General features: G+C 51.0%; 6 protein-coding genes across 6 annotated transcripts; 5 read left to right on the top strand and 1 right to left on the bottom strand.

Moving 5' to 3' along the window:
• Window positions 1-1,551: 1,551 nt before the first annotated feature.
• Window positions 1,552-2,670, top strand: N0V96_002674 (uncharacterized protein; the record flags this gene model as incomplete). The annotated part of the gene is made up of 1 exon (XM_053187285.1): window positions 1,552-2,670. One exon carries the CDS (start codon window positions 1,552-1,554, stop codon window positions 2,668-2,670), a length of 1,119 nt encoding a protein of 372 aa, XP_053054789.1.
• A 4,422-nt stretch (window positions 2,671-7,092) lies between these two features.
• Window positions 7,093-8,107, top strand: RSB1 (phospholipid-translocating ATPase rsb1; the record flags this gene model as incomplete). Its single annotated transcript, XM_053187283.1, has 2 exons — window positions 7,093-7,370; window positions 7,438-8,107. 2 exons carry the CDS (start codon window positions 7,093-7,095, stop codon window positions 8,105-8,107), a joined length of 948 nt encoding a protein of 315 aa, XP_053054787.1.
• Window positions 8,108-8,291: 184 nt separating this feature from the next.
• Window positions 8,292-9,529, bottom strand: N0V96_002676 (uncharacterized protein; the record flags this gene model as incomplete). Its single annotated transcript, XM_065756590.1, is given in 2 exon segments — window positions 8,292-9,505; window positions 9,523-9,529. 2 exon segments carry the CDS (start codon window positions 9,527-9,529, stop codon window positions 8,292-8,294), a joined length of 1,221 nt encoding a protein of 406 aa, XP_065614959.1.
• A 3,317-nt stretch (window positions 9,530-12,846) lies between these two features.
• Window positions 12,847-14,855, top strand: N0V96_002677 (uncharacterized protein; the record flags this gene model as incomplete). Its single annotated transcript, XM_053187281.2, has 5 exons — window positions 12,847-13,179; window positions 13,241-13,319; window positions 13,373-13,836; window positions 13,939-14,363; window positions 14,432-14,855. The coding sequence occupies 5 exons, from the start codon at window positions 12,847-12,849 to the stop codon at window positions 14,853-14,855; spliced, it is 1,725 nt and encodes a 574-aa protein (XP_053054785.1).
• A 4,647-nt stretch (window positions 14,856-19,502) lies between these two features.
• On the top strand, window positions 19,503-21,707 carry N0V96_002678 (uncharacterized protein; the record flags this gene model as incomplete). The annotated part of the gene is made up of 5 exons (XM_065756591.1): window positions 19,503-19,507; window positions 19,872-20,541; window positions 20,628-21,015; window positions 21,089-21,160; window positions 21,223-21,707. 5 exons carry the CDS (start codon window positions 19,503-19,505, stop codon window positions 21,705-21,707), a joined length of 1,620 nt encoding a protein of 539 aa, XP_065614960.1.
• Window positions 21,708-22,847: 1,140 nt separating this feature from the next.
• N0V96_002679 (uncharacterized protein) lies at window positions 22,848-24,142 on the top strand (the record flags this gene model as incomplete). The annotated part of the gene is made up of 2 exons (XM_053187277.1): window positions 22,848-22,892; window positions 23,003-24,142. 2 exons carry the CDS (start codon window positions 22,848-22,850, stop codon window positions 24,140-24,142), a joined length of 1,185 nt encoding a protein of 394 aa, XP_053054781.1.
• Between the last annotated feature and the right edge of the window lie 214 nt (window positions 24,143-24,356).

Genomic DNA, 24,356 nt, shown 5'->3' on the forward strand with positions numbered 1-24,356 from the left:
TCGCGTGGCTTGACGGTTATTTTCAGGCCGTTATTGCAGCCTCCGAATGACCGTGCCATGACTCCGCGGGTGATCCTTCGTTCTGGACACACTGTCGATGCCCGCGACCAGCACCTTGCGTGTGGTCAACTTACTGCCTCCGGTTCCAGCGGCATCCGGGTTGCCGGGGACGCTGAGCCACGGGGTTTGGGGCATGAGATTAAATGAAAGTACCCGGACGTTTGCTTATGTCAACTCTCTGCTGATGGTCTCGGGGAAGTTGCTCTGTAATGATGATTGACTAGACTGCTAAGACATTTTGTCTCAGTCTGAACGCGATCGTTGTTCTTCACTCCTGTCACCGAGAGAAGACGACGATTCACCTTTCACCTTCCCTCACAGGCATCAAGATTCCACGACAGAGGGCCGTTTCATTCTCCTTCTCGTCTTATTCAAGTATGCCATTCTCTACAAAAAGACCGGAGGAACACAGCAGGACTGGGTGTGTGTGGCTGACGGTCATCCAGCCAGCCCAGACGACTGGGGCTTGTGAACCTCTAAAATTAGCCCCGGTTCATCGAATCCGGCAAGGGTTGCAGATCCTCCGACGCTATGCTCCAGTCTGCTTCGTTGTCCCGTCCCGATTCCATGTATTCGATCTCACCCACGTTCCTCTTAGAGAAGCATCTTTCATCGGTTTGCTCGAGTTTCCCTTACGGAACGTCCAGAAGCAAACACAGCCCCTGGACAAGATTACTTCGTGCCTCGGCCAGGCTCTTGTCAACTCATGCATCTGGTTCCCAACCTGTGTCTATGAATGGTTACATGTACCTGCGCTGATGCTCAGCCTTCAGCCCTACATATACGCAAAAAAGAGAAACGAACCAAACATCAATGAGCAATGGCAGAGAAAGAAGGGAAACAAGCTTCCCTCTCCCTGGTCCATCGTCTGCACTGCACCGCTGCATTCCCACCCTCCGTCATTCTCTAGGCGCTCTCCCCGTGCCCATTGTCTCCGTGTGAGAGGTATCCAAGCCTCAGCCTCCAATCCGTCAATCCGTCCGTTGTTGCGCTAGCGACTCCAGCCATTCCTTTGCTCTAGCTCGGCTCCAGCTAGATTCATAATCTTTGTTCCGGACGGTATTCCTTAAAACCCTCCGTCACGCCTCCTTCATCATTCCTTCTACTAAGTACTCGGTATCTCTGCGAATTTGTTTCCCCCACTTGCGGCCGAACTCAACCAGCACCCCTCAACCTGGCCATCACCATCCCTGCCCAGCAGACCCGAATGCGTGGATATAGGCACAACAGAGACTCTTTCAGACGACGGAGTCAGTAACACTGAGATACTGCCTCAACCTGGATTGGAAACCAATTGAGCGAAATTCGATTCAAACTTTTGTCGAGGCCTAAGTGCATGACACGCATTGCCGATCTCTAGCTCTACGCAGTAGCCCACCACCCAAACAGCGATCCATCTTCCGGCCCCCCCAAAACCACCGGTTCACAACCATCAACACCATCGACTCGAGATCAGAGCAGAGAGAGCAACACTTTCCTCGACTCTTCACAATGGCGTCGGCGCGGAGGAACACAACTACGAGGAGCCTGCTCAGCATCCTACTCCTCGCAGCACCAGCCCTCGCAAAGTACCAAAACAACTTTGACCTATATCCAGCAGCAGCCCAACCATGCCTCTACGCCTCTTCAGACGCAAGCAAATGCGACGGCGATACAGTAGCGACAATGAACAAGTGCCTCTGCAGTGACGACAAGGGCAAATTCGTCACGAACGCAGCGACATGTCTGGGAAAGGAGGCAAAAGATACCCTGCGCACAGTCTACCAGTCAATGAGCACCGCCTGCTCAGACTCCAAGACGCCGATATCCATAACCGAAGACCAATTCCTCAACCTCGGCGCGACGGGTGCTACAGCATCGCTATCAGTAACTTTATCCACATCAAAGACAGCAACACCTACAACCATGATGACGACCACCACAGGCGGAGCTACCATCACCCTCACCTCCACACCTACACCCACGACATCGACTCCAGCAGAGGAGAATAAAGGCCTAAGCACAACCGCCAAAATCGGCGTCGGCGTCGGCGCCGGCGCAGGAGCCATCGCCCTCGTCTGCCTCGCCGCCTTCATCTGGCGCATCAAGCGAAGCCGCGACGCCCACGACGAGTCCCACCGCCCGATGCTCGGCGGCGGCATTGGGGCCACGGGCCACAATAACCCACAACACGGGCCCTTTACCGAATATAGCCCGCCCGCCAGCGTCGCCGGCGCCGGGCCGGGTGGATACGCCGCGTACACCGGTGCGCAAGAGTACAAGAACGAGAATAAGCAGCAACAATCAGGCTGGAGGCCCGTCTCCGAGATCACGGCTACGAGTCCCGGTGGACAGACGTGGGCGACGAATTCTCCGCAGCCGCCGTATGCACATCTCCAACTGCAGCAGGGGGCAAACTTGGGTGCTTGGGGCCATCATCCGCAAGCTGCGTACGTTGCTCCGCCGCAGGAACCCGCTCAGCAGGAGGGCGTGTTTGAGCTTGCTTCGATACCTGTTACTTCGCAGCCTCCTTCGCATGTGCCGCAGCCGCCGCCTGGTGCTGTTGAGATGCCGGCGACGGAGGTGCAGCCGCAACCGGCGCGGTATCAATATCCTTCACAGAGGCAGTGAAAGGACAAGGATGATCTAAAATGGGCATAAAGGGGTGTTTGGAGGGATGTATATACTACTATGATACCTTGGGAAGCATTTACACACACGGGTGTCTCGGTGTTCTGGTTCCTGGTTGGGACAAATAGATAGGGGAAAGGAGAGGGAAAAGCCATGAAATATAACACACTTTTGATCCACCTCAAACTTCCTCATACCCCGCGATTGACTGCATCTTGAAGCAATTTTGAAATCTTCATGGTCACTTTACCCACTTTTCCTATGTAGCATATAAGGTCTGACGGTGAGACTTTGATCATACTTAAGCAATACTCATGGTATTGATTTTGACTTGGCTTGCGAGGGAAGCTACCACTTGTAGAGCTTATCGAGATACTATTGGCTACGTAAGCTCCTGCCCGCTTAGCAGATAAGTTGAGATACTGGCACGACTGGAGTCATTACTGAGCTCAGTTCATATTCCAACTGTAGCACAGCTCCCATGACTACTTCTTCGAACCGCCGCCCGAGCTACCACCAGAACCTCCACCAGACTGTCCGCCAGAGCCGGCCGAGTTGCTTTCAGTGGAAATGCCCAATTCTGCCCAGAGAGGATCGTTAGGGAAGTGCATCTTGGCTGCTGTGATAGCTCTTTGGGTTCTCTCGTCCTAGTATCCCTATTAGTTCCGGATGTGCATGAATTCAATATCTTCTGATGAGAGAGGTGGGTGATTCTTACATCCTGACCCCAATTGAAAATGAAGCGACGCACAGCGTCTGGCGTCATCTTCTCCTTTTTCTTCGAGCTCATTAGTTACGCTGTACCTGCTGGTATTTCAATCCGTTCCAAGTCTCCAATTTCCTTACATGTTTGCCCATTGTAAAGGTTTATCAGCTTGTGTATCGTCTTATGCTTGGAGGCCGTGTCTGTTCTGCCTAGCAGGCGAATTGTATGTGAAAGGTTGTTAGGTTGTGATGCTGTGTGGAATCAGACAAGCTTACAGAATGATGGCTAGCCATTAGCTATTTATGCTTCCCATCCTCACATGTCAAGCTCAAGCTGAATATCGAGCGGACTCAACTGCGTCAGGAATTGAGAACTTCAATCACACAGTGTGGCATTCTGCCCAGAAGTTTGCGCGTGGCGGTGAATGCAGCCCATTGAATCAAGGCTTGTTCATGACGAACAAAGGCTCATGCTTCCGAAGGCAGTATGAGGCGGTTCAGGTGCAGCGATGAATGACTTACCCTCAATTTATAGCCGATCTTGCCAAAATGAATAGCTCCCTGGTTGCTTTCCCCCCCGCCACATTCAAAGTTTTGCTTGCTCAAATTGTGTGAATAGCTGCTCTCAATTGCTTTACTCTGTCAAAGGATGCAATGGCTATACCGCCAGGCGCAGACATTCACGACGCGGAGAAGCATTTGCCAACTTTTCCATCTGAAAGAAACTCCTCTATAGGTTTGTTCTCCATGACTCCCTGTTCAACAACGCCTGATCTCAGCATGCATTCGGCATCAGGAAAGTCTCGTGACCTTCAAGGAATTCGCACATGTGCGGCCAAGCTTGTGGTGGCCTGCAGGACTGCGGGCGCAGCAGGTGCTTGGGAACGACCAACTAGGTGTCATCCAACCCATGATGAATCGTCTTTCATCCCTTGCTCTCTTTCGTTGATCACACTCGCTTTGAGGAGTCATGCTGCAGCGCTGGATGGCAGCTTGTCACTGCAGACCCCAGTCCGTTAGACCACACCAGCAAACACATAATGTGTACGACTGGCGTGAACATACATCTATTGCCCACAATATCTTGAATTTTAATGTGATGACTACTTTACCCTCAGGTACATCTCGCAGGAGAAGAACAAGGAGGCAGATCTCGACTGAAACCCGATATCTGTTGGGAGCTCAGCCCTCGTGAAGCCGCGTAGAAGTGATATCCATATTGGCAATCTAAACTGACGGACTAGAGGCTTCTAAAGCAGGGCTTCCAGGAAGGCAGAGCGTTCAAAGAGGACCCACGCGGGCCAGGCACGGTAGAGGAAGTAGTGACAAAATACCGGCATCCAGCCCGGATCTACCTACTCCGGCCCAACCCGTAACACCATGGAGCATTTTGTTCCAAACAGAATATTTTAGGCCTCCTGCGAATAAAGCTCGTCAGGATAAATGATTGAGTAACGGGGCAGTGAAAATATCAATTATGTACCGTTTACTGGAGACTAGAAGCATTTCTTAGATAAAATATTACATGCTTGTGGGATTGCCCCTTGACTTCCTCATCCGCCACGAGATGTCAAACTGGCAATTGACCAAGCCGGGTGGGCATGACCACTACCGCGCTGGTTACTGCCAGGGCCAGCATCCTTGCCAAAGGGATATGTTCAGGCTTCTTTGGCTGCCCTGCTGCCTGGCCTACGGTCCAAAGCCTTGATTATTCTGTTAGTAGTAAACTTCATATTACCAGACTCATTGATCACAGAAAATCACTCCCATGCATCCTACTAGTCCGAAGTGATGGCAACAGGACGAGGACCGCACGAATATTTGTCAACATATTTGGTTGGATGTCCCTGGAACCATTCATAATTTGGTCAATTTCTGCAACGCTCGTTGTATCCGCCTGCTGTATAGACCTTTGCTCCCCATCCTGCTAATTCTTCTGATCCTGGAGCTCTTATCAGTCCCACCAAGCCTCTACGTGGCGTGCACTATGGGTACATGTAACTTGAACATCACTTTGGTGTTTCCTCTTTCCTTAACATGATGATTGTTTATCGCGTTGGATATTGTTGTGATAGTTTGATTGGACTGATTTGGGATTGATTTGTGATATGACGGTCATATGAGATCGGAAGAATTGACAAGAATGAGTCCTGTCACTTCACGATATTTCTGCCCCATGTTCTCACGAGAATTCATATCCAGCAAAGTCAAAACTCCCAAGTGAACAGTTTTTATCCCAGTGACATACGATTGGACAAGCTAAGTGCCTAAGGTATCATGTGGCGGTAAACAGGGCTTGTTCACTCAATGACTGTCCTCCACGAACAAAGGAGCATATTCACCCGACCCAACACAGCGTAAAGATTTGATCGACCCCAGGCAGATGCTAGTCGGCTGGCAATGCAGATGAATGAATCCTATTCAAGTCGATCTTGAGCCTCAAGTTGGAGGCGGTTGCATCAAGGAACACGATTGTTCAATGATTTAAGATCTCCTGATATGAGGTTGTTCGTATCCTTCAAACATTCTTTGATAGGTTAGCACGACGGTTGTCGAGCGTAAAAGGTACTTATCCAGCCATTGATGCGATGCATGATCTAGCATCACCCTGTTGGCCACCCTTGTCTGCATTGTTCGATGTTCGGTTGCAAACATCACTACTCTACACGTACTTAGATTGCCGATGCAATCGTGCTCATACCATAAGATAGAAGAAGACGTAAAGGGCTTTGATGGAATTCAACAGTCCTATGCGTGGGCCGGACCAAGCACATGATTGCCCCCAGCCGTATGTTCGAGGTTTCTTTGTAATTCCTCCAGTGGCGGTCCTCTCCGTTCCGTTTGGACATGTAGTATGTGGAGTAGGCCGGCTGTTGACGCCATCGCATGGCTGTTCGCTTTTGGGTATCGACATCCGCAATCCAGCTCAAACCGCACCGGGGAGCAATATACTTGGGTGGAATAGTCAAGGCGGCAATGACCTGCAGACGGAATTGACGAAGACAAGTGGCGAAGCAAAATGACGCGGCTGAACAGCGAAAATCTTCGGAGAGATTTTGCAACGGACGCGTACCATGTCAGCAAGAACGCCAACGGACTTTCTGATATGTTGACATGTTATCAAACCGCATTCCCTCTGTGCAGCCGTATTGCGGCCCGTATATTGAGAGTCGCATTATCTCCTATTTGCGTTAGGACTGTACGAGTCTATCTTTGGGGCGTCTACCCAGACAGTCACTAGACGATTTATGGTTAGTTGGATACGAGAGTCCGACCCCGTTACCAATCGGGAGCTCTCGCTTCGAGAGGCTCTGACTGCACCTGGCTAGGTGCCAAGAAGAAGGCGCAAGGGGTCAACGCTGACTTGATTTCGCAGTCTTTCGGTGTCAGATGCGAACTGGCGAATCATGCCATGTGGCTTTCGGGATTGAGGCTATGTTGACATGAGGATTGTAGGCTGTCGCGGTCAGGTCGTAACTGTCTAGCCCCTTTCCGAATAGGGCTGTCGACTGAGAGAGTGCGAGAGGATTGGAATTTTGGACATGCTGTTTTCGAGGATGCGAAGGACGGAGGGAGCGCGTAGAGATATATGTATGTGGACGGGATCGCATCAATCTGATCATCTCACCAACCTTGCAACGTAGTGCATCCAAAGTCCTTTCTGTCTCAGCTCCCCTCCATCGTTGCCCATCTGGTCTTTACAAATCAATAGACAAAATGTCGGAAGTTTGCCCTCTCTTAACTAACGCCAACTGCACGGTGGAAACATGCCCCCTCAGCTGCGCTCAAGTTGAATACCTTCCAACTCTTGCCGGTAACGCGGTCTACGCGGCAGCTTTTGGGCTGCTCCTGATCGCCCAGATCGGTCTCGGTATTCGGTATAAGACATGGGGATTCATGGTTGGCATGGTCTGTGGTCTCGTCCTCGAGGTCGTCGGATACGCCGGCAGAATCATGCTGCATAACAACCCATTCGACTTTAACAACTTCATCATGTAAGTTTTCTACCCGCCGTTCCTCAACCTCTAAGACCTCTGAAGGGACCTGACAGAACGACTGTAGCTACCTCGTCCCTCTTACTATCGCGCCCGCCTTTCTCGCCGGCGCCCTCTACCTTTGCCTCTCCCGTATTATCATCGTCCACGGCCAGCACATCTCTCGCTTCAGCCCGCGCACCTACGCAATCACCTTTATGACGAGTGACTTCATCTCCCTCGTTCTACAAGGTGCCGGCGGCGGTATTGCAGCTACCGCGAACACACACTCTGGCAGCGAGACAGGCAGAGCGATGATGGTCGCAGGTGTCGTGTTCCAAGTCATATCCCTGCTCGTCTTCATGCTCCTGTGGCTGGAGTTCGTCTTCCGCCTTCGCAAGACAACCGAGGGTAACAAGGGTGGATCACGCTTCGCTGAGCTCAGGTCGACGAAGAAGTTTTTCTTGTTCCAGTGGGCGCTCGGCGCGGCTGTTCTGCTCGTTTTCATCCGCTCGGTGTACCGTGTCGCGGAGTTGCAGCAGGGCTTCAACGGGCCTATTGCCAATGACGAGGTATCTTTTATGATCTTGGAGGGTCCCATGATTTTCCTAGCAATTCTCGCGGTAACAGTATTCCATCCCGGTATTGGATTTGATGGTCAGTGGAGCAGCGCGGCTTGGTCTGTCAAGCACTCCAGGAAGACTGCGTTCGAAATGAGCAGTTCGTCCATGGAGGAAATTCAAGGAAGCCATGCTTGAGATTGGTTAGACGAGGGCAAGGATTTGAGAATGGTTTTGGGTATTTCGTAGCAGATGGAGTAATGGACATGGACTATGGGTTTAAATATTCGACTGTATTGATGGCGAAGAAAGTATTGGCTGTAAAATAAGGAAGGCTCTAGAACATAGAAGATATGGACGAAATTGATAAATATCCACCAAATCATAGCTTGATATATTCCGTGAAATTCTGGAACTCTCCAAAAACACCCAGCGGTCTCGTTTGGAACTTTGCCTCAAGCGTGCCGGGGCACGTTGGGCTGGCCACTACGCTGTGATCGAACGTCCTAAAGTCAAAGGGCAGCTCGCATAGGTTGTAGACCCGCGACTGGTCATCGGGAAGAGGCAGACCGAACAGTCTCGACGCCTCATCGGGCAACGCCCCTTCTCCGCCTAGATGCCGTTCTTCCAGCTCGATTATGCGCTTGGCGGTGAGGTATGCGTGATGCGCGTTCCATAAACCTTCTCGGCGGGGTGCCAGACGGAGCAGTTCTAAGGCACGCCTTCGTATGGAGGAGTGACGGCATTTCAGCGCGGCGTAGAACAGTGGTGCCAGGAGTTGGACGTCGAATGACAGAAGCTGTGGTGGTGCCTGTACCTTGCCTGGCTTGATGACTTGCTCCGCATACGATACCAGCTCGTCAAAATCTGATCGGTAAATATCTGTGTCCGTCTCCTGAGATGTAGTGCAGACTCGTATCCAAATCCAGACGACCTTATAGTTCACAAGAACAATGTTGACCGCGTCTGGGTTTGACGGGTTGCCGGCAGACTGCAGCCGTTCCAACAGCTCATCGAACTGCCTGCGCCATACTTCTAGTCTGGTCTGCAGCTTGGCCTGCTCAACAAGGTCATCAATGCCCACAAGAAGCGTGTCTGCCTTAGGGGTGACCGAGTTGATGAACCGAATGCAGGCGTCGGCGATAGCGAATATCCGGCGTCTAGCATCCTCAAAGTCCTTGTGGGGAGATTCATCCTCTTCCGTATGCATGTAGACTGGCGGGGTAAACCTGCCAGCGAGACAGGAGAGGATGCCCAGGCGTGAGAACATCGGGAAGATGTGATCCTCAATCACTTTGAGTTCGTTGCAGGGGGGCCTTGACCCTGTCTCCGGTGTGGCGCCGCTGTTGGGTCGGAGGGGGGCCAGAATGTTGAACCCGTTGTGGATGTGAAGCATTGATAAGTCGGCATCGCCTCTGAGGAACTCGATGCATGTGAACAGAAGACAGCAGACCAAAGGCACCAAGTTGGAGTTTGGGTTCGTCTGAATTCGAGCGGAGAGGCTCTTGAGTGCAAGCTTCCATTCTCTCTGGGCCTCGGGGTTGGCCTTCACAAATCCTAATGGATGCCGCAATGATGACTCAACATCGCGATAAACTGCACTAACTGCCGACACTGCATGTCGGATCGACGGCTCAGAGTGTGATAACTGTGGGACAAGCTTCCTCCAAAACTCTGAATCAAACTGCCCATCAAGTATCGTACCAATATTGGTATGGAAGAAATCAAGGCCACTCGTGTTTTCGAAGAATGAAGGCTGACTTTTCGTAGGAGGCACATAAACGGTGATCACGTTATGACGGGGTGATCGTGCTGGACTTGTCGACTTGTACTCGCATTTCCGGCTTCCGACGGCGCACCGTCGACAAACGGGCTTCGCTTCATCGCATTTCACGCGGCGAGCTTTGCAGATGCTGCACCCGGTTCGGACTTTGGATGTGCTTTCCCGGGTTCTTTTGGGCGGAGAACTTGTGTCGACGATCATGGTGAGCAATGCTGTATGCTGTATGAAGGAGCAACCCCGGGTTTCAAAAGGTTATTACGAGATATGAAAGACATCCGGCGACGGTAGGAATGAGCTTCAGGTCGCCAATACTTGAAAATACGAGGTCAACTTACGCAGCCCGTTGCGAGCCGCTCAGCCACCACAGACTACGAAAGGTCAACAATTTTGGAACTTTTGTGCTTAAACGAATGGGGATAACATGTCTCTAATAAGTACTGCGCCAACAATGCTTACCTTGCTAGCGCCCTTCCTTCAAAGGCGCAGCGTGTCCACATTGAAGTTGGCCTTGTAGCTTCGATATTAAACCAATGAAATGAGAGGACTAATTCAATGCCGCCCGCAGGGCTGTATCCAACGGCTGCCTAGAACCCAGGAGATGCAACCGCGCGAGTCTTACGTCAGGCCGGCATTTGAACGATTCACGCCGAACCCGATAAGAACTCGGCCCGTAGATCGGATCCACAGTCGGCGAGGGGCCGTGAAGGGCCGTACCGCCAGGAGATATTGAAAATTGAGAAAGCCAAAATTGCACGAGCTTTGGAGAATAGGGAGTCAGTAAGAGAGCCTTAGCGAATGCAGAGTCGATATTCATAAAACGTTGCGCAAATTCGCAAGATGTGAAATGAGTTGAGAAGACCTAAGGTTCTACCGAGACCTATGGAATGTGCCAGTAACAGACTCTAGTAGGAATTGCTTTGAGTCCTTCGCAGTCGCGAACAGGCAGACAATACGCTCATCAAGGGCTCAAGACGATTTTACCCATCTTGGATCCATCTAGTCTGCCTCTACTAAGATGTTATGGGTGTATGGACATAGCAGCATAGCTTTTCAATTGTTGTCCTCGTCAATGCTGATGGAACTTTTCTTCTTGCTCGGAAATGTACAGAACTTCGGTCTGATTTACCGCGAGATCATCAGAGTCACCACTCTTCATGGCGGATGCTATGTGAGAGTTTGACGATATTTCCAAACAGTCCCTATGAATCTGTGTCATATCGAAAGCATTGTTGGTGTTCTCGCGTCGCGAAGTTCACCAAACTCGCAGCGTCTCACTCAATCCCTCCACCGCTGAGGTTTGTCATCATTGACACGGGAAGTGGGTGATCTACAGCATAAACTCCTTCCGAGACGGGATGTGGATACTTGTTCGAAACAGAAACAGACAGTTGTGACAGCAAAGCCCTGCTTTCGCTGAGAGCTTGGCGGGGAAGAAGCATGGGCGTTCCGGGCGAGGCCTATGCCCTCCCTCTCAGCTCCAATTGCACGTTCTGTGACTACGATTTGCAAGAAGATTTCGCTTCTAGAGAGTTTGAACTGATCGCTTAATGGCAGAACTGACGTTACGACGCTTGGTATGATAACGTAAGGTGCCGAAAGAAATCAGAACTCAAAGTCAAACCTCATTTTCCTGAGCAAGACTGGGAAATAAAAAATTCAATTGCCAACGGACGCCGGTTCGGCGCGTCCAGGCACGGGCTCCAGAGTCTAGCTTTTGGTTTTCGCCGGCCCATGCTGTTAACAGCCCTATCCCAGCCTCTCATGCCCCGAAGACTCGAAAGGTTTCGGGGCTTTTTGATCAGAGTTTGCGGAGCAACCAATCGAATGATCTTCTTTGCCAACCACAGCAACACCCAGACATTTGGTCTATTCCTAGTTAAAGCATGCCCTGATCTTGAGACTTTCTAGAACTCTTCTTGATCTATTCGAGACTCTCAATTGCTAGGGACTCGCAACCGACATGACGAACCATGTAACAAGTTTTGCTAAATTGGTACACTCATCGTCTCTGTTTCTTTCCTCGTCAGATTGCGCGTTCATCACGTCCGTTCAACGAGGCGATGATCTGATAGTCAAAGCAACAGTAAAACCAACTGACGACAGGCGCACGTCCAAATGCATAAATGTGGCACCTCACACAACACACATTTGAGCCTCATCTTTTTTCGTCAGAACAAGCATAGGGCCCGCAGGTTCTGCCATCTCCTCATGCCATTGTCCCTCTTTTCCGGTGCAATAGCCACACCGTCTATAGAAACATGGGACGACTGAAATGAAGGCTGCTGTTTCACGGCCCATCCCATCTACATGTATCCACAAGCCGCGCGAGAGTCGCAGGGTACTTCACTGCACATGATCTTGGGGATGTGTGGGGGAGGTCACTGGGTCTAGAGCTTCGTCTCGACGTTTGATGCCACCGGATAACCCGTGAACGCAGAAAATACCGAAAAGAGGTCACGGAGAGAGCCATTATTGGATGCTTTGGCATGATCACTTTCCTGGTACCGCCTTCTATAAACAACATTTGCTGTCATCCCATCAAATGTCTTGGAACGGATCCTGGTGAGACTCTCGTTTTACCAGGAGGCTGGTTTGAGGTTTCTGGAAATTCCGGGTCTCTTCGTAAGACGTTTCTAACAATTACTTCATATAAGGAGAGATTATTTTGTGATAATGTTGAGATGATCGGAAGGAATTTCCAGATGTCTAAATGAGATCGAGAATACTACACAGCACAAGGTACGTGGGGGCGCCTTACCGATGATCTGCACTAGTTTGTCGCGTGTAGAAATTGTCCCGTCTTGCCTCTGCAATTTCATCCCAAAGGTTTCCATCTACTACCTTCCTCATTCGAAGACAAATGCGCGGCCCAAACCTCAATGAAGAGACCAAATACTGATATCGAGACAACTTAGTTTCCAAACGGCCGGCCCGGATTCTTCCTTTCAACCTTTTTCGATGCTTTCTTGTTTGATTCTTTCGCTCATTTAATTCCCCTTTCGCTGGCTGGAGACTTCCGGACGCGAAAAACACCGTCCGTGTCTTTGCCATTGAGTTTTTTTTTTCTTTCCATATTCTCAAGGCGACTGTTTCAACCCCCTTTCTTATTGACGTTAACCTTTATACTTCCCCCCTAATTTAAACTCAAAAAACCATGAACGACGACAAAAGCGATGGGCTCCTCGTCCCAATCGACTTCAACAATGCCAGCGGCGGTAGACGAGAATCGAGGATCGACAAATACGCCAAGCGCAGCTCGCAGATGTTTATTCCATTCAGCGTCGTGGACTTCCGGCATTCCCAGGCGCTGACCCCGGCATCACCGCGCTATCCGATGCAGACTTTGCAGGAGGGCGGACGCGGACTCGCGAGGATCGACTCCATCGACACGATCACAGCTGAGAAGCAGGAGGCTGCTGTTCATGAGGAGGAAGTGCTCGGGAGTACTGAGATCTATGACAAGGATGGCAACATCCGGCTCGTACCAGTGAGTGAAGCACCGCAGATGGATCCAAAAATGCATTGGGAGACTGACCATGAACATCAAGACTCCTACTCCGGATCCCAAGGATCCTCTCAATCTGCCTGAGTGGCGCAAGTGGCTTGCTGTCGCCTCCTTATGCTTCTGTAAGCTTCTTCTGGCCAACTTGGGCGGAAAGCCCCCTTCTAACGACGCACAGTCGGCTCCGTCTCTCTTGCTGCCGAAATCGCTGTCGCTGGTCTTCTGCCCGTGTTCATTCTCGAGTACTCTGGAGTCGATCCGGCCTCAACTCTCAAGCATGCCGACCTCAAAGGCAACCCGAACCCTCTTGCCATTGTGCCACCCGGCGTAACTCCAGTCTCCCTGACGTCTGTCTCTCTTCTGGCGACCATTCCCATGCTCAGTAACGGCGTTGCCACATATCTCCTGGTCCCTCTCACGGCTGCTATTGGTAGACGTCCTGTGCTCATCCTCACTTCGGCTTTCTCCTGGGGCGGAGGTTTCTGGGCCGGATATAGCAAGTCGCTTACCAGCCATATTGCTGCCAGAGTTTTTCATGGTCTTGGATCCGGTGCTGTTGAAGCCTTGCTCCCTTTGATTGTCCAGGACATGATGTTTCTTCACAAGAGAAACAAAGCTGTGGCGTCCATCATTGCTAGTCAGGTAAGTCTATACCATCTGAGATACCATACCATCAACCCTTCAAGTCTCATGATCTGATGTAAGGAATTGGCCATATCGATTTACTGACATATCTTCATGTAGGGCCCAATGATTATGCTCTTCGGTATCCTTGGTCCGTACATTGCTGTCAACTGGGATTGGCGATGGATCTACTGGATCACATCCGCCGTCGGCGTTCTGACCTGGATTATGCTCATCCTGTTTGTTCCCGAAACCCTTAGACAGAGATCTAAAGCAGAGCTTGCTGGGCACCAGCTGTGGCCCATAGCGGCGGGCGAGGACCGTACTCAACTAGACTACGCCACATACGGCGCGCGCACGCGGTGGGATGACCTTGGGTTCTTCCAGAGCGGAACTCATTGGAAGGATGCCGGCCTCCAGATCATTGCTACTCTCAAGACCACCATGTTCCCCGCTGTCTTGTGGTGCACTGTGTTGCAGGTTGCATTTGGGATGGTCATGGGTGCGACAGGACAGGCGACCTCATTCGCTCTTCTCGCTGCTGGGTAAGAATTCACCACGGTATTAGTTCGTCCTGGTACCAAGATACTGATGCAATTCTCTTCAACAATAGCATTCCTTTCGAACTCACCGGTCTTTCCCAAATTCCCCAGATCTTGTCAACTATCGTCGTGTTCGTCGTCGGCGGCCCAGTCGCCGATTCAGTATCCCTCTGGATCTCGAAGAAGAAGGGTGGTCGCGAGGCAGAGCATCAACTCCCTAATCTCATTCTGCCCATATTCTTTGCCATTACAGGTGCTCTAGTCTTTGGCTATGCCGACCAAAATCACCTTCACTACGCCGTCTTGCTGCTGGGAACCTTCTTTCTTATGACATCGACCTTGATCACGGCGCCAATTGTGCAAAACTATGTCATTGAGAGTTACCCTCAGTGGGCTGGTCCCGTGCTGGTAAACGTCTCGACTCTACGCGTTTTCATATCCTTTCCTCTTAACACACAAGTAACAACTTGGCTTCAAGAATTAGGCGAGTCTTAGAGTGACCTTCTTAATTTGTACATCTTGTTAACCAATTATTTTTTTCAACAGGTCCGATGAAGTTCACAGTCTATTTGTCTATTATGCTTTTGGTTGTGTCGACCGGTATTCCTATTCTTTTCATTTTCGGCAAGAAGTTACGCATGAAAACATCCGACAAAGTTTCAAAGAGGCAATGATGAACTATTGCATAAAGATATGTATCATTGGAGTCTCGCACTAGAGAGAGGGCAGTCGACGACTCGTCAAACAGCACGAAGTGGAAATTCTCCCTTTCCTGGTGGTTCTGATCCAGAAGAGACCAAACCTTTGCTGCAGTCCATTGAAAATGGGCTGCTTGCATGGCCGAAGTCTCTGTATCTCGACGTTGTGACTTTTCTTATGAGACTTGGACTCTGTTTTCTGCAGACTTGCCGTCCCAGTAGTGCAAAGGTGTATGTATGTAGGACATCGACCCTTTACTGGGGAAAGCAAGTGGAAAACGCTGAGTTTATGTTTAATCGTTATATAAACTATATATAAGGGTGGTTTAATCGTTTGAGGATGGAATTTAATGAAAATGGGCAGGGGAAATGCCTTCATTGGTTCAAGTTTGTTGTGCAAGACAGCGCGAAATAACATGTCCCTCAAACATGATCAGTATAATAGGCGTATGCGGATTAAAACTAGCTTATCTACGGCCAATAAGCCTCGTTTGGGATATTTCAGTTTCTTTTTTTCAATCTTTGTCTAAAATGACTTTCTTCGAGTCTTTTCTCGGACCATAGATCATTAACCACAGGTTAACCCCCATTCGAAGATCTCAGTTGGAAGTGCAAGAAAGATTCACGAGCTTCAGATGAGGCCAAAATCACACATCGCAATAAAAACGCAATATCCGGGGTAGCATTCAACAAAGCCGCTAAGTAATAGGCACACATCATTCGATTCGCCGGAGTCGAATGAAGGACAGTAGCGCTAGTCTGCAGTGAGATTCAAAAATAGTCCACTGAGCGAAAACACGAACCGAGCACCCAGATCGGGCTAGGCAACGTGAGCTGAAATCTGCCGAAGCAACGTTTCCAACGGCACAGCAATAAGCTTGTCCGAGAATTTTGGACTTTTGTCTTTCGTCAATGCTTGTCTTGAGAGTATGAATAGGCAGTATCTTCCCGTTATCGGGTCCTCTGTTTCTTAGTCTTGGGATCACGGACTTCATCTCGTTCCAGATTCACTCGCTACTGTCACTCGTTTCATTCACCACTTGTCACCATGTCACGCTTGTTTACTGCCCTGGTATTGGCCGGCCTTGGTGCCAACCTTGCTGTGGGAACGCCATTTGATCAGGAGGAGCAAAACCGAAACGCCGAATGCGATGTAAGTATGAAGTTCCTCTAACGTTTTATCAGGTACTGATATTCCTGCGACGCAGAACGGTTGCTTCTTCGGTAGCTTCCCTGGAGGCTCCTGCACAAATGACGCCGCATGCATGTGCACTCAGCAAAAGTATCGTGAGAGATATTTCTGCTGCATGGCCCAGAAATGCGCCGCTTCCGTATTGCCCGGTAAATATTCCCGATTGGTGTGAACCTAGATTAGCACTGACGGGAATACTGTCCAGATTCTATTCAGCGACAAACTCTGGAATGTGAAGCGAGGAACATGCCCTTCACATTTGACACAGAGGCAGTATGCGGCATCAAGTTGACAACATCCACATCCGCTGCCCCTACCGTCACAATCACTGTTACCGGTGGAACGGGAACGCAGTCTCCAATGCCATCGGCATCCGGCAGCTCATCTGTCCTACTTGCTACCACGATGGCATCAACCCCTGTGATAGCACCCACGCTGAGCGCGGGCGTCAACACACCAACTGCTACACCGAGCAGCGGTTCTGCTGAGCGCTTGATGCTGCGGGGCTCCACAGTTCTAGTCGCTGCAGCCGGCTGGATGTTCTGGTAGACGAGCTATCACCGAGAACAAGAATTCCCATTGTTCCGAACGATCAGGAAACGCCTATTATTCACCATTGCAATCAGCAAAAAGCTTCAGACCCTTACACATTTTACCTTCTAGACCCTAATAGTAATCACAAAAATACATAATGCAGTCAAATAATTTTGACCCATTTCCCCAAAAGCCAGGATTGATTACCCCAGAAACTCTATCCTCAGATCCGGTGAATTCGGGGAGCGATTCAGCGAACAACCGATGGGATGCTAGGCTTTCCCCAAGCTCACTGGTGGAGACGAAAAAGTCCGCCCAATCACTCCCCCAATGCCCTGGAACCATGAGCAGCTGTTCCCTGCGAGCCGCAATTTTAGGTGGTGTTTGCGCCATCCCGCCGGTTTTCACAGGTGGCATTTCATCTCAGTAGCGTCTACTTCTCAAAGCTTGCATCTGGCCCTGAACTTTGAGCGGGGAAGATGGAGGGGGTGGTTGGCTTTCAGGGATCAAGATGGTGCCTTATAAGTATACACTGGAGTGATCCATCTGATATTGTTGTGCGTGTTGTGAGAAGATCCCGGCTTTCTGGTTCCTGGCAGCGACTCGACGTTTGTGAATTGTCGCGATGATTGTTTCTAGGTTCTACCTGCTCGGCTGGGCAGCAGCATTTGCGATTGCTTCTCCAATTGCTGTTGAAACTCCTTTCAGCTGGAAGAATACGGAATACGTGTGAGTTTCGAAAGTTCACGCACATGTCTACTTGCAATCACTGACGGAGGGGGGCGCTCAGACTCACATTTGGTGACTCTTACACATTCGTTCAAGGAACCGAAGGTCGCTGGGCCTACAGCTTCATCGGATCCCAGCTGAACATCTCCTTCACGCCTGAGCAGCTCCTCGGCGACCGTATTGTTCCGGGACAGAACACGTCTTCCGCCGGCGGACCTAATTGGGTTCAAGAGCTCACTGGCTGCAAAGAGGGCCACCCTCGGGACTGCGAGAAGCAATTGTGGGGATTTGCGTATGCCGGAGCTGATATTTCGACTACCTTGTGAGAGAATCACCAGCTAATTCGATGCAAGAGGCACGAGAGGAAGCTAACAGTAGTCCAGTGTCCCTCTGCACTGGAACCATACTATCTCATATGAGAAACAGATTGAACAATGGGACACCTACGGCAAGTCGATCATCAATGCCGATCCCGCAAAGTCGCTCGTGGCCTCCTACATTGGAATCAATGATATCAACGACATGGCCAATTTCCAACTCCCTGTCAATGGGCTGAACAGCTGGGAAGAACTGTACACTGCAGTTGTCGCCGAGCAGTTTGCAGCCTTAGAGACGGTGTACAAAGCCGGGCATCGCAACTTTTTGTTCCTGAACTTGCCTCCGCTCGATAAGAACGTACGTCAAAACCTGCTCAGTTACCATTTCAACAACCTTTTTAGGATTCATGCTGACCGTGCCGCAGCCCGCATCGCAACTCAACCCAGCCCGTCTTCCAAGCACCGACATGATGAAGACATTCAACAGCGTAGTCAACCAGACCGTAAAGGCGTTCTCAGAAAAGAATCCCGGCTCGACTGCGTTGGTCTTTGACACGTACAGCTGGCTTACACAGGTCTTCGATATCGCGGCGTCGTATGGGTTCACCAACACAAGCTCTTTCTGCCCTAGCTACAAGGCGTGGGACATTGATACGAACTACGCCGCGTACGGGTGTCAGCCGATTTACGAGTACTTCTGGTATAATTCGGGTCACATTACATACCATGTCCATGAGATTCTAGCGCAAAAAGTGAAGGAGTTTCTAGTTCAGAAGAGCGCGAGCGCATGTGGTGGGAAGAATCAGACGTTGAGCGCCTGGGGGACGAGATGGATTGGCGGGAAGTCAACCTGAATCCAGCAAACAAAGTAAGATCAAGTCATTGATGTTGATGGACCAAGATTGTTGATTCTCAGCCTTCGCGGAGATAATTGCTGTCAAGGTCAACCTCATCGTGAGGAGTCACTGGCAAAGTCTCCCCTATCTCCCCGAGCCTCGGGGCGATCTTGTCAAACCTTGCCAATTCCCAGGTTCTAGACAGCCGGCGAAAGACTCCAGATTTTCCGTAGCCCACCTTGAGCGTCCCAAATACTAATATCAGAAATCAAAAGTCATGGAATATTCTGATTCCTTTCTGCTTTCGGGATATGTTTCGCGCCCCTCTCAAAAAGTTTGAATTGATTGGCATGACTCAGCTTTCTGGTGTTTATTCAATAAATTTGGTTCACAAGAAAAACTCTTGTTGTGGTGTCTCATAGAAAATGAGAGGCGACCCGATCCAGACAGATGGCTGACATTGTCAGTCTTCAAGTTGACATAACTCTGCAAGGTTGAAAATGTCAGCATTAGCCATTTGAAGCTAGATTTCCGTGATGCTCAACGATAATTGCTCCGTGCCGCCCGGTGCCGCGAAGCCGATCAGGTCTAAACGCCGGCCGAGATAGGAAGGTCTAAGTTCTGGTCGAATCAGAAGCTCAGGATAGAGCTTTATCTGAGTTTTTGCCCCCACTCTGTCGTCGTTCTCGCGATCCTTCAGGACGTGTGCAACGCGTCACGTCATGCCGGAGAGGCTGATCAGTAAGACTCTGTTCCAATAAATACACTGTCGTAGTCATCCATTGCATCTAAAGAGAGTCTATGGCGGTTTGATCCCGTGAGTTGTGTTTGTGAAGATGTTGTCTTCTGCCTCATTAGCGCTTGTCGGGCTCGTCGGCCTCGCGACCGCGCAGTTCCCGCCCACCCCCGAGGGGATCAAGGTGCTGAAGTCCAAATTCCACGAAAATGTGACCATTTCTTACAAAGAGGTGAGCGCACTTTTATCTTCGATGGTCTTTGATATCCTTGACTAATTTAGGTCCTTATCCTTCAGCCCGGTATCTGTGAGACCACGCCCGGAGTCAAGTCGTACGCCGGCTACGTGCAGCTACCCTCGGGGACTTTGAATGATGTCGATGGGGAAGCTCAAGACTATCCAATCAATACGTAGGGACCCTCTTTCAAGGCTATCTACCGTCAATTGGAACTGGCACTGATCCTCACAGATTCTTCTGGTTCTTTGAAGCGCGCAAAGCTCCGGAAAATGCACCCTTGGCAATCTGGCTTAACGGCGGACCTGGAGGCTCCTCAATCATGGGCCTCCTTGAAGAAAACGGCCCCTGCTTCGTTAACGAGGACTCCAAGACGACCCGTCTGAATCCATGGAGTTGGAACAACGAAGTGAACCTCCTCTACATCGACCAACCAACCCAGGTCGGTTTCTCCTACGACATCCCAACCAACATCACCATCCACGCCGACGAGAACTTTGAGAATGGGCCATGGGGCATGTTCCCCGCTGACTTCAGCGATGGTGTCCCCGAGGGAAACTACACCTACCGGTACGGCACGGCATCCAGTCAGAAGCTATCGCAGACATCGAACACCACGGCGCATGCTGCGCACGCTCTATGGCACTTTGCGCAGACTTGGTTCTTTGAGTTCCCTGGCTACAAGCCCATTGACGACCGGGTTAGCTTGTGGGCCGAGTCGTACGGAGGACACTATGCGCCTGGAATCTTCCGCCATTTCCAGACGCAAAACGAGTTGATTCAGAATGGCTCTTCGCCCGAAGAGAATGCCCAGTATATCCACCTTGACACGCTTGGAATCGTCAACGGCCTCATTGACCTATCGATCCAAGGCGAGGCTTGGATCACGTTCCCGTATAACAACGTGAGTGATTGCTATCCATTGATACGATCTAGAGCCGGGTGCATTATGATGAGGATGATGAGGAACAGCGCTGACTGTCTGTTCAGACCTACGGAATGCAAATTTTCAACGAGTCTGTTTACAATGCGTTGATGCACAACTGGACCCGCCCGGACGGATGCAAAGACCGAATCCTCAACTGCCAGGAAGCTCTCAAAGATCATGGACCGCTAGTCGCCAATGGTATCAAGAAGAACTACACTGAGATTTGCGGCGACTTCCTTGCCGAGTGCGGCTTCAACGCCGTCGAAATCTACCAGGGCAAAGCCGACGGAAGGGGCTGGTATGATATCGGACACAGCAAATATGACCCTTTCCCGGCCCCGCACTTGTACGGGTATCTCACCGAAGGCGAGGTTTTGTCGTCTCTTGGCGTGCCTGTGAACTACTCGGAATCGTCTGGGGCAGTGGGCATCAGTTTCCAACATACTTTCGGTAAGATGGTTACATTCCCATTCGCGGGGGCTACCTGCTTTTAGATGAACGTTATACTGATCGGCTTTTATAGATATGATCCTGGGTGGATTTGGAGAGTCAATCGGGTACCTCCTCGATAGCGGAGTCAAAGTTCACATGATGTGTGAGTCTTGATCATCCCAATCTTTTGAAAGTTGGGCCTTTTCCTAACGCTGTTGTGTGCAGATGGAGATCGCGACTACGCCTGCAACTGGGTTGGCGGCGAGAAGGCCAGTCTGGCGATCCCCTACAACCGATCGATAGACTTTGCCAACGCCGGGTACGCCCCGCTCATCACCCCCGATGGTGTGACGGGCATGACGCGCCAGTTTGGCAATTACAGCTTCTCCCGCGTCTACCAAGCCGGTCATGAGGTGCCGTCTTATCAGCCCGTGACTGCGTACGAGATCTTCATGCGGGCGACGTTCAACCGGGACATCGCGACGGGACTCATACCCGTCACGGACGAGCTGTCGACGATCGGCGTCAAGGACACGTGGCACATCAAGAACATCCCGCCCCGGGAGCCGGATCCGATTTGCTATGTCCTCAAGCCCGAGACGTGCCCCGAGGATGTGTGGAAGACGGTGGAGGACGGGACTGCGTTGGTCAAGGACTACTACGTGATTGACGTTGCTAGAGAGGCCCAACAGATCTCCGAGGAGCTGTGAAGAAAATGGCAAGGGAACGGGTAACTTGCTCAGTAGACTGCCTACATGCACTTTGAGGTAGTTAGCGCAATTCATGGTTTGAGGCAGGCCGCAAGCTCAACACTTTGGGGCCAAACAAGTAGAGACGGTCGGGACAAGTGTGTTTCAGTGATTGGACGCATGAGGGGAACTCGTCAGGAAACATGCAGCGCTGGTATCTGCCCTATGCCCTAGCGCCGGTGTCTAGCTGTGTTGTAGTTGCGGTCCGACGGGTTTTAGCTCTCTCCAGCTCCTCAAGCTTCACTAAACTAAGGTTCTCCTCATCTCGTGTGCGCTCATTTCGAGGGTTGCCAGGGTCAGTGTGCGGCGTGCCCGTGGTTCTGGGTGCGCGGCGTGCCGTATGTGTTCCGGAGAGACAGCGAACCTGAGTCGTCTGAACAAGAAACTCAAAAAGAGACTCGGCGAGACAGACGATCCGCCAGCTGGCGGCCATTTCGTCCGATCCGAAGACGTGGATGGCCCTGGCGGGACGTTGTTGCGCCGGCGGCACGACAGCACGAGCCCCCCGGGAGGCGCAGCGCCGAGTGAGGGCTGAGCAGGGGGGAAACGCGGCCGCGTTTTTCAGACGGACGGGGGATTGGTCTCGACTGCAGACAGTCAGAGACGAGTCTGCATGGCGGTCATCGCGCGGGTAACGGGGCAGCGGGTGAGACCGGGGTTGGTTTCTCTAGAGAGCTCTTGGTATGTGCCAATGTTGTAATTGGACACTACGACTGTACGACCCTTTCACATGCTAGTTTGAAGATGGGGACTGAGGGCCTCTTATCTCAAAAGAAGCAGCGTTCCCAACCCCTCCCTCGACAGATGTGGTCTCGAGTGTGTTCTGTTCCTTGTTACTCTATGTTGATCTACCCAGCCTTTTATTGTTTTTGTCACTCAACTCCACCGATTTGCTGAAGCTTTCTGGACGTGCCCAGTGTCGACTGAAACGGCGCTGAAACAACTGCTCCTGACAGAGTCGAGACATTTGGCCATTTACATACGCCTCCTGCCATTCAATATCTCATTAAGTACAACGACAATAACAACAAGCGATCAGTTGAACGAGAAACCAGTACGGGAGAATAATCTGAGACGGACGCCATACAATCTCACAGTAAAATGGATACAAAATCATTCTCATCACGGATCAGCGATCTCGTCAAGGTAAACAGCACTGCGTTCCAGAACCACTGGTTGCCCATCAGCAAGGGTTCCACCACATGATTCAAGCACTACCAAGAAGAACCAAGCCCGCTAACGACAAACTGCTCTAGTTTCTTTCCTCCGTCCAAGGAGACCTCTCAAATGTTACCGCACCGCCCTCCTTCTTGGCACCATCGTCAGTGGTCGAGGTCGGCCACTGCTGGTGCCAGCGGCCCGGCGTCTTCGTCGCCCCGGCACTGGAATCAGATCCGGAAAAGCGCAGCTTAAAAGTTCTTCGCATGATCCTAATCGCCATGCGCAGCCAGTTCTACGTCGCCGGCGCGCCAAACGTCAGCATCAAGAAGCCTCTCAACGCGTTCCTGGGTGAGCTGTTCCTCGCTTCGTGGACGGATTCAGATCGGAAGGCGAGGACGGAGCTCGTGGCAGAGCAAGTTAGCCACCACCCACCCATCACGGCGATGCACATGGGTAGCAAGGAGCATGGGATCCGCGCGGATGGGTATGCGCGGGTGGAGATGACGTTTTCGAGTACTGTCAATATTCGACAGATTGGGCACGCCGTTGTTCACATTGACCGATACAACGAGGATTACCTGATTCCGCTGCCAGAGGTGAAGGTTCGGGGATTCCTCAACGCGTGTCTTTATCCAGAGGTTTTGGGAACATATTACATCATTTCCAACACCGGTTACATTTCAGAGATCAAGTTCTCGGGTAGCGGGTTCCTTAGAGGCAAGAAGAACTCATTCGAGGCGAGGATGTACCACAAGAACGACAAGAAGAACACAATCTACGAGCTCCAAGGATGTTGGAGCGAAGGCTGGACAGTCAAAGATGGAAGGACAGGGGAAATCCTCGAAAAATACGAGGTCGACGCGCTAGAGAACCTGCCAGCCCCGATGGAGATGGAGCCGATTGCGACCCAAGATCCGTGGGAATCCAGGCGCGCGTGGAACGGCGTCATTCAAGGGCTGAGCAAGAATGATTTTCGCGAGACGGTCAGCGCAAAGAGCCAGGTCGAGGAGGCACAGCGGCGGATGAGGGCGGAAGAAAAGAAGAAGGGCGAGACATGGGAGCCGTTATTCTTCAAGAGTATTCCTGGGGAGGAGCACGAGGTTTTCCATCGGTTGGCAAAGGGCGTTAACTGGGAATTACAGGACAAGCATACCAAAGGCGTCTGGAAGATTGATGATTCAAAGAGGGATTCGGTGCAACGGCCGTTCAGAGGGGAGTCAACACCACTGGGTTAAAGGACTGTTGTCTAGATTTAGATTTGATGCCTTATGACTACGTGCTAAGTCTTATTCAGCCTCTTCGTTGCCGCTTTCTGGAATCGATCACCATTTGCAAGACAGAGTGAGTCTGCCCGCCATCTCAGTCATCTTGACTGGCTCGCATAGGCTACCGAACCATGCAAAATATGCCGCGAAGCCATCGGGGTAACAATCGCTTTTTGCGAACTCT

Source organism: Colletotrichum fioriniae (assembly GCF_027942845.1).
Source record: "Colletotrichum fioriniae strain IMI 355084 chromosome Unknown scaffold_2, whole genome shotgun sequence".
NCBI lineage: Eukaryota > Fungi > Ascomycota > Sordariomycetes > Glomerellales > Glomerellaceae > Colletotrichum > Colletotrichum fioriniae.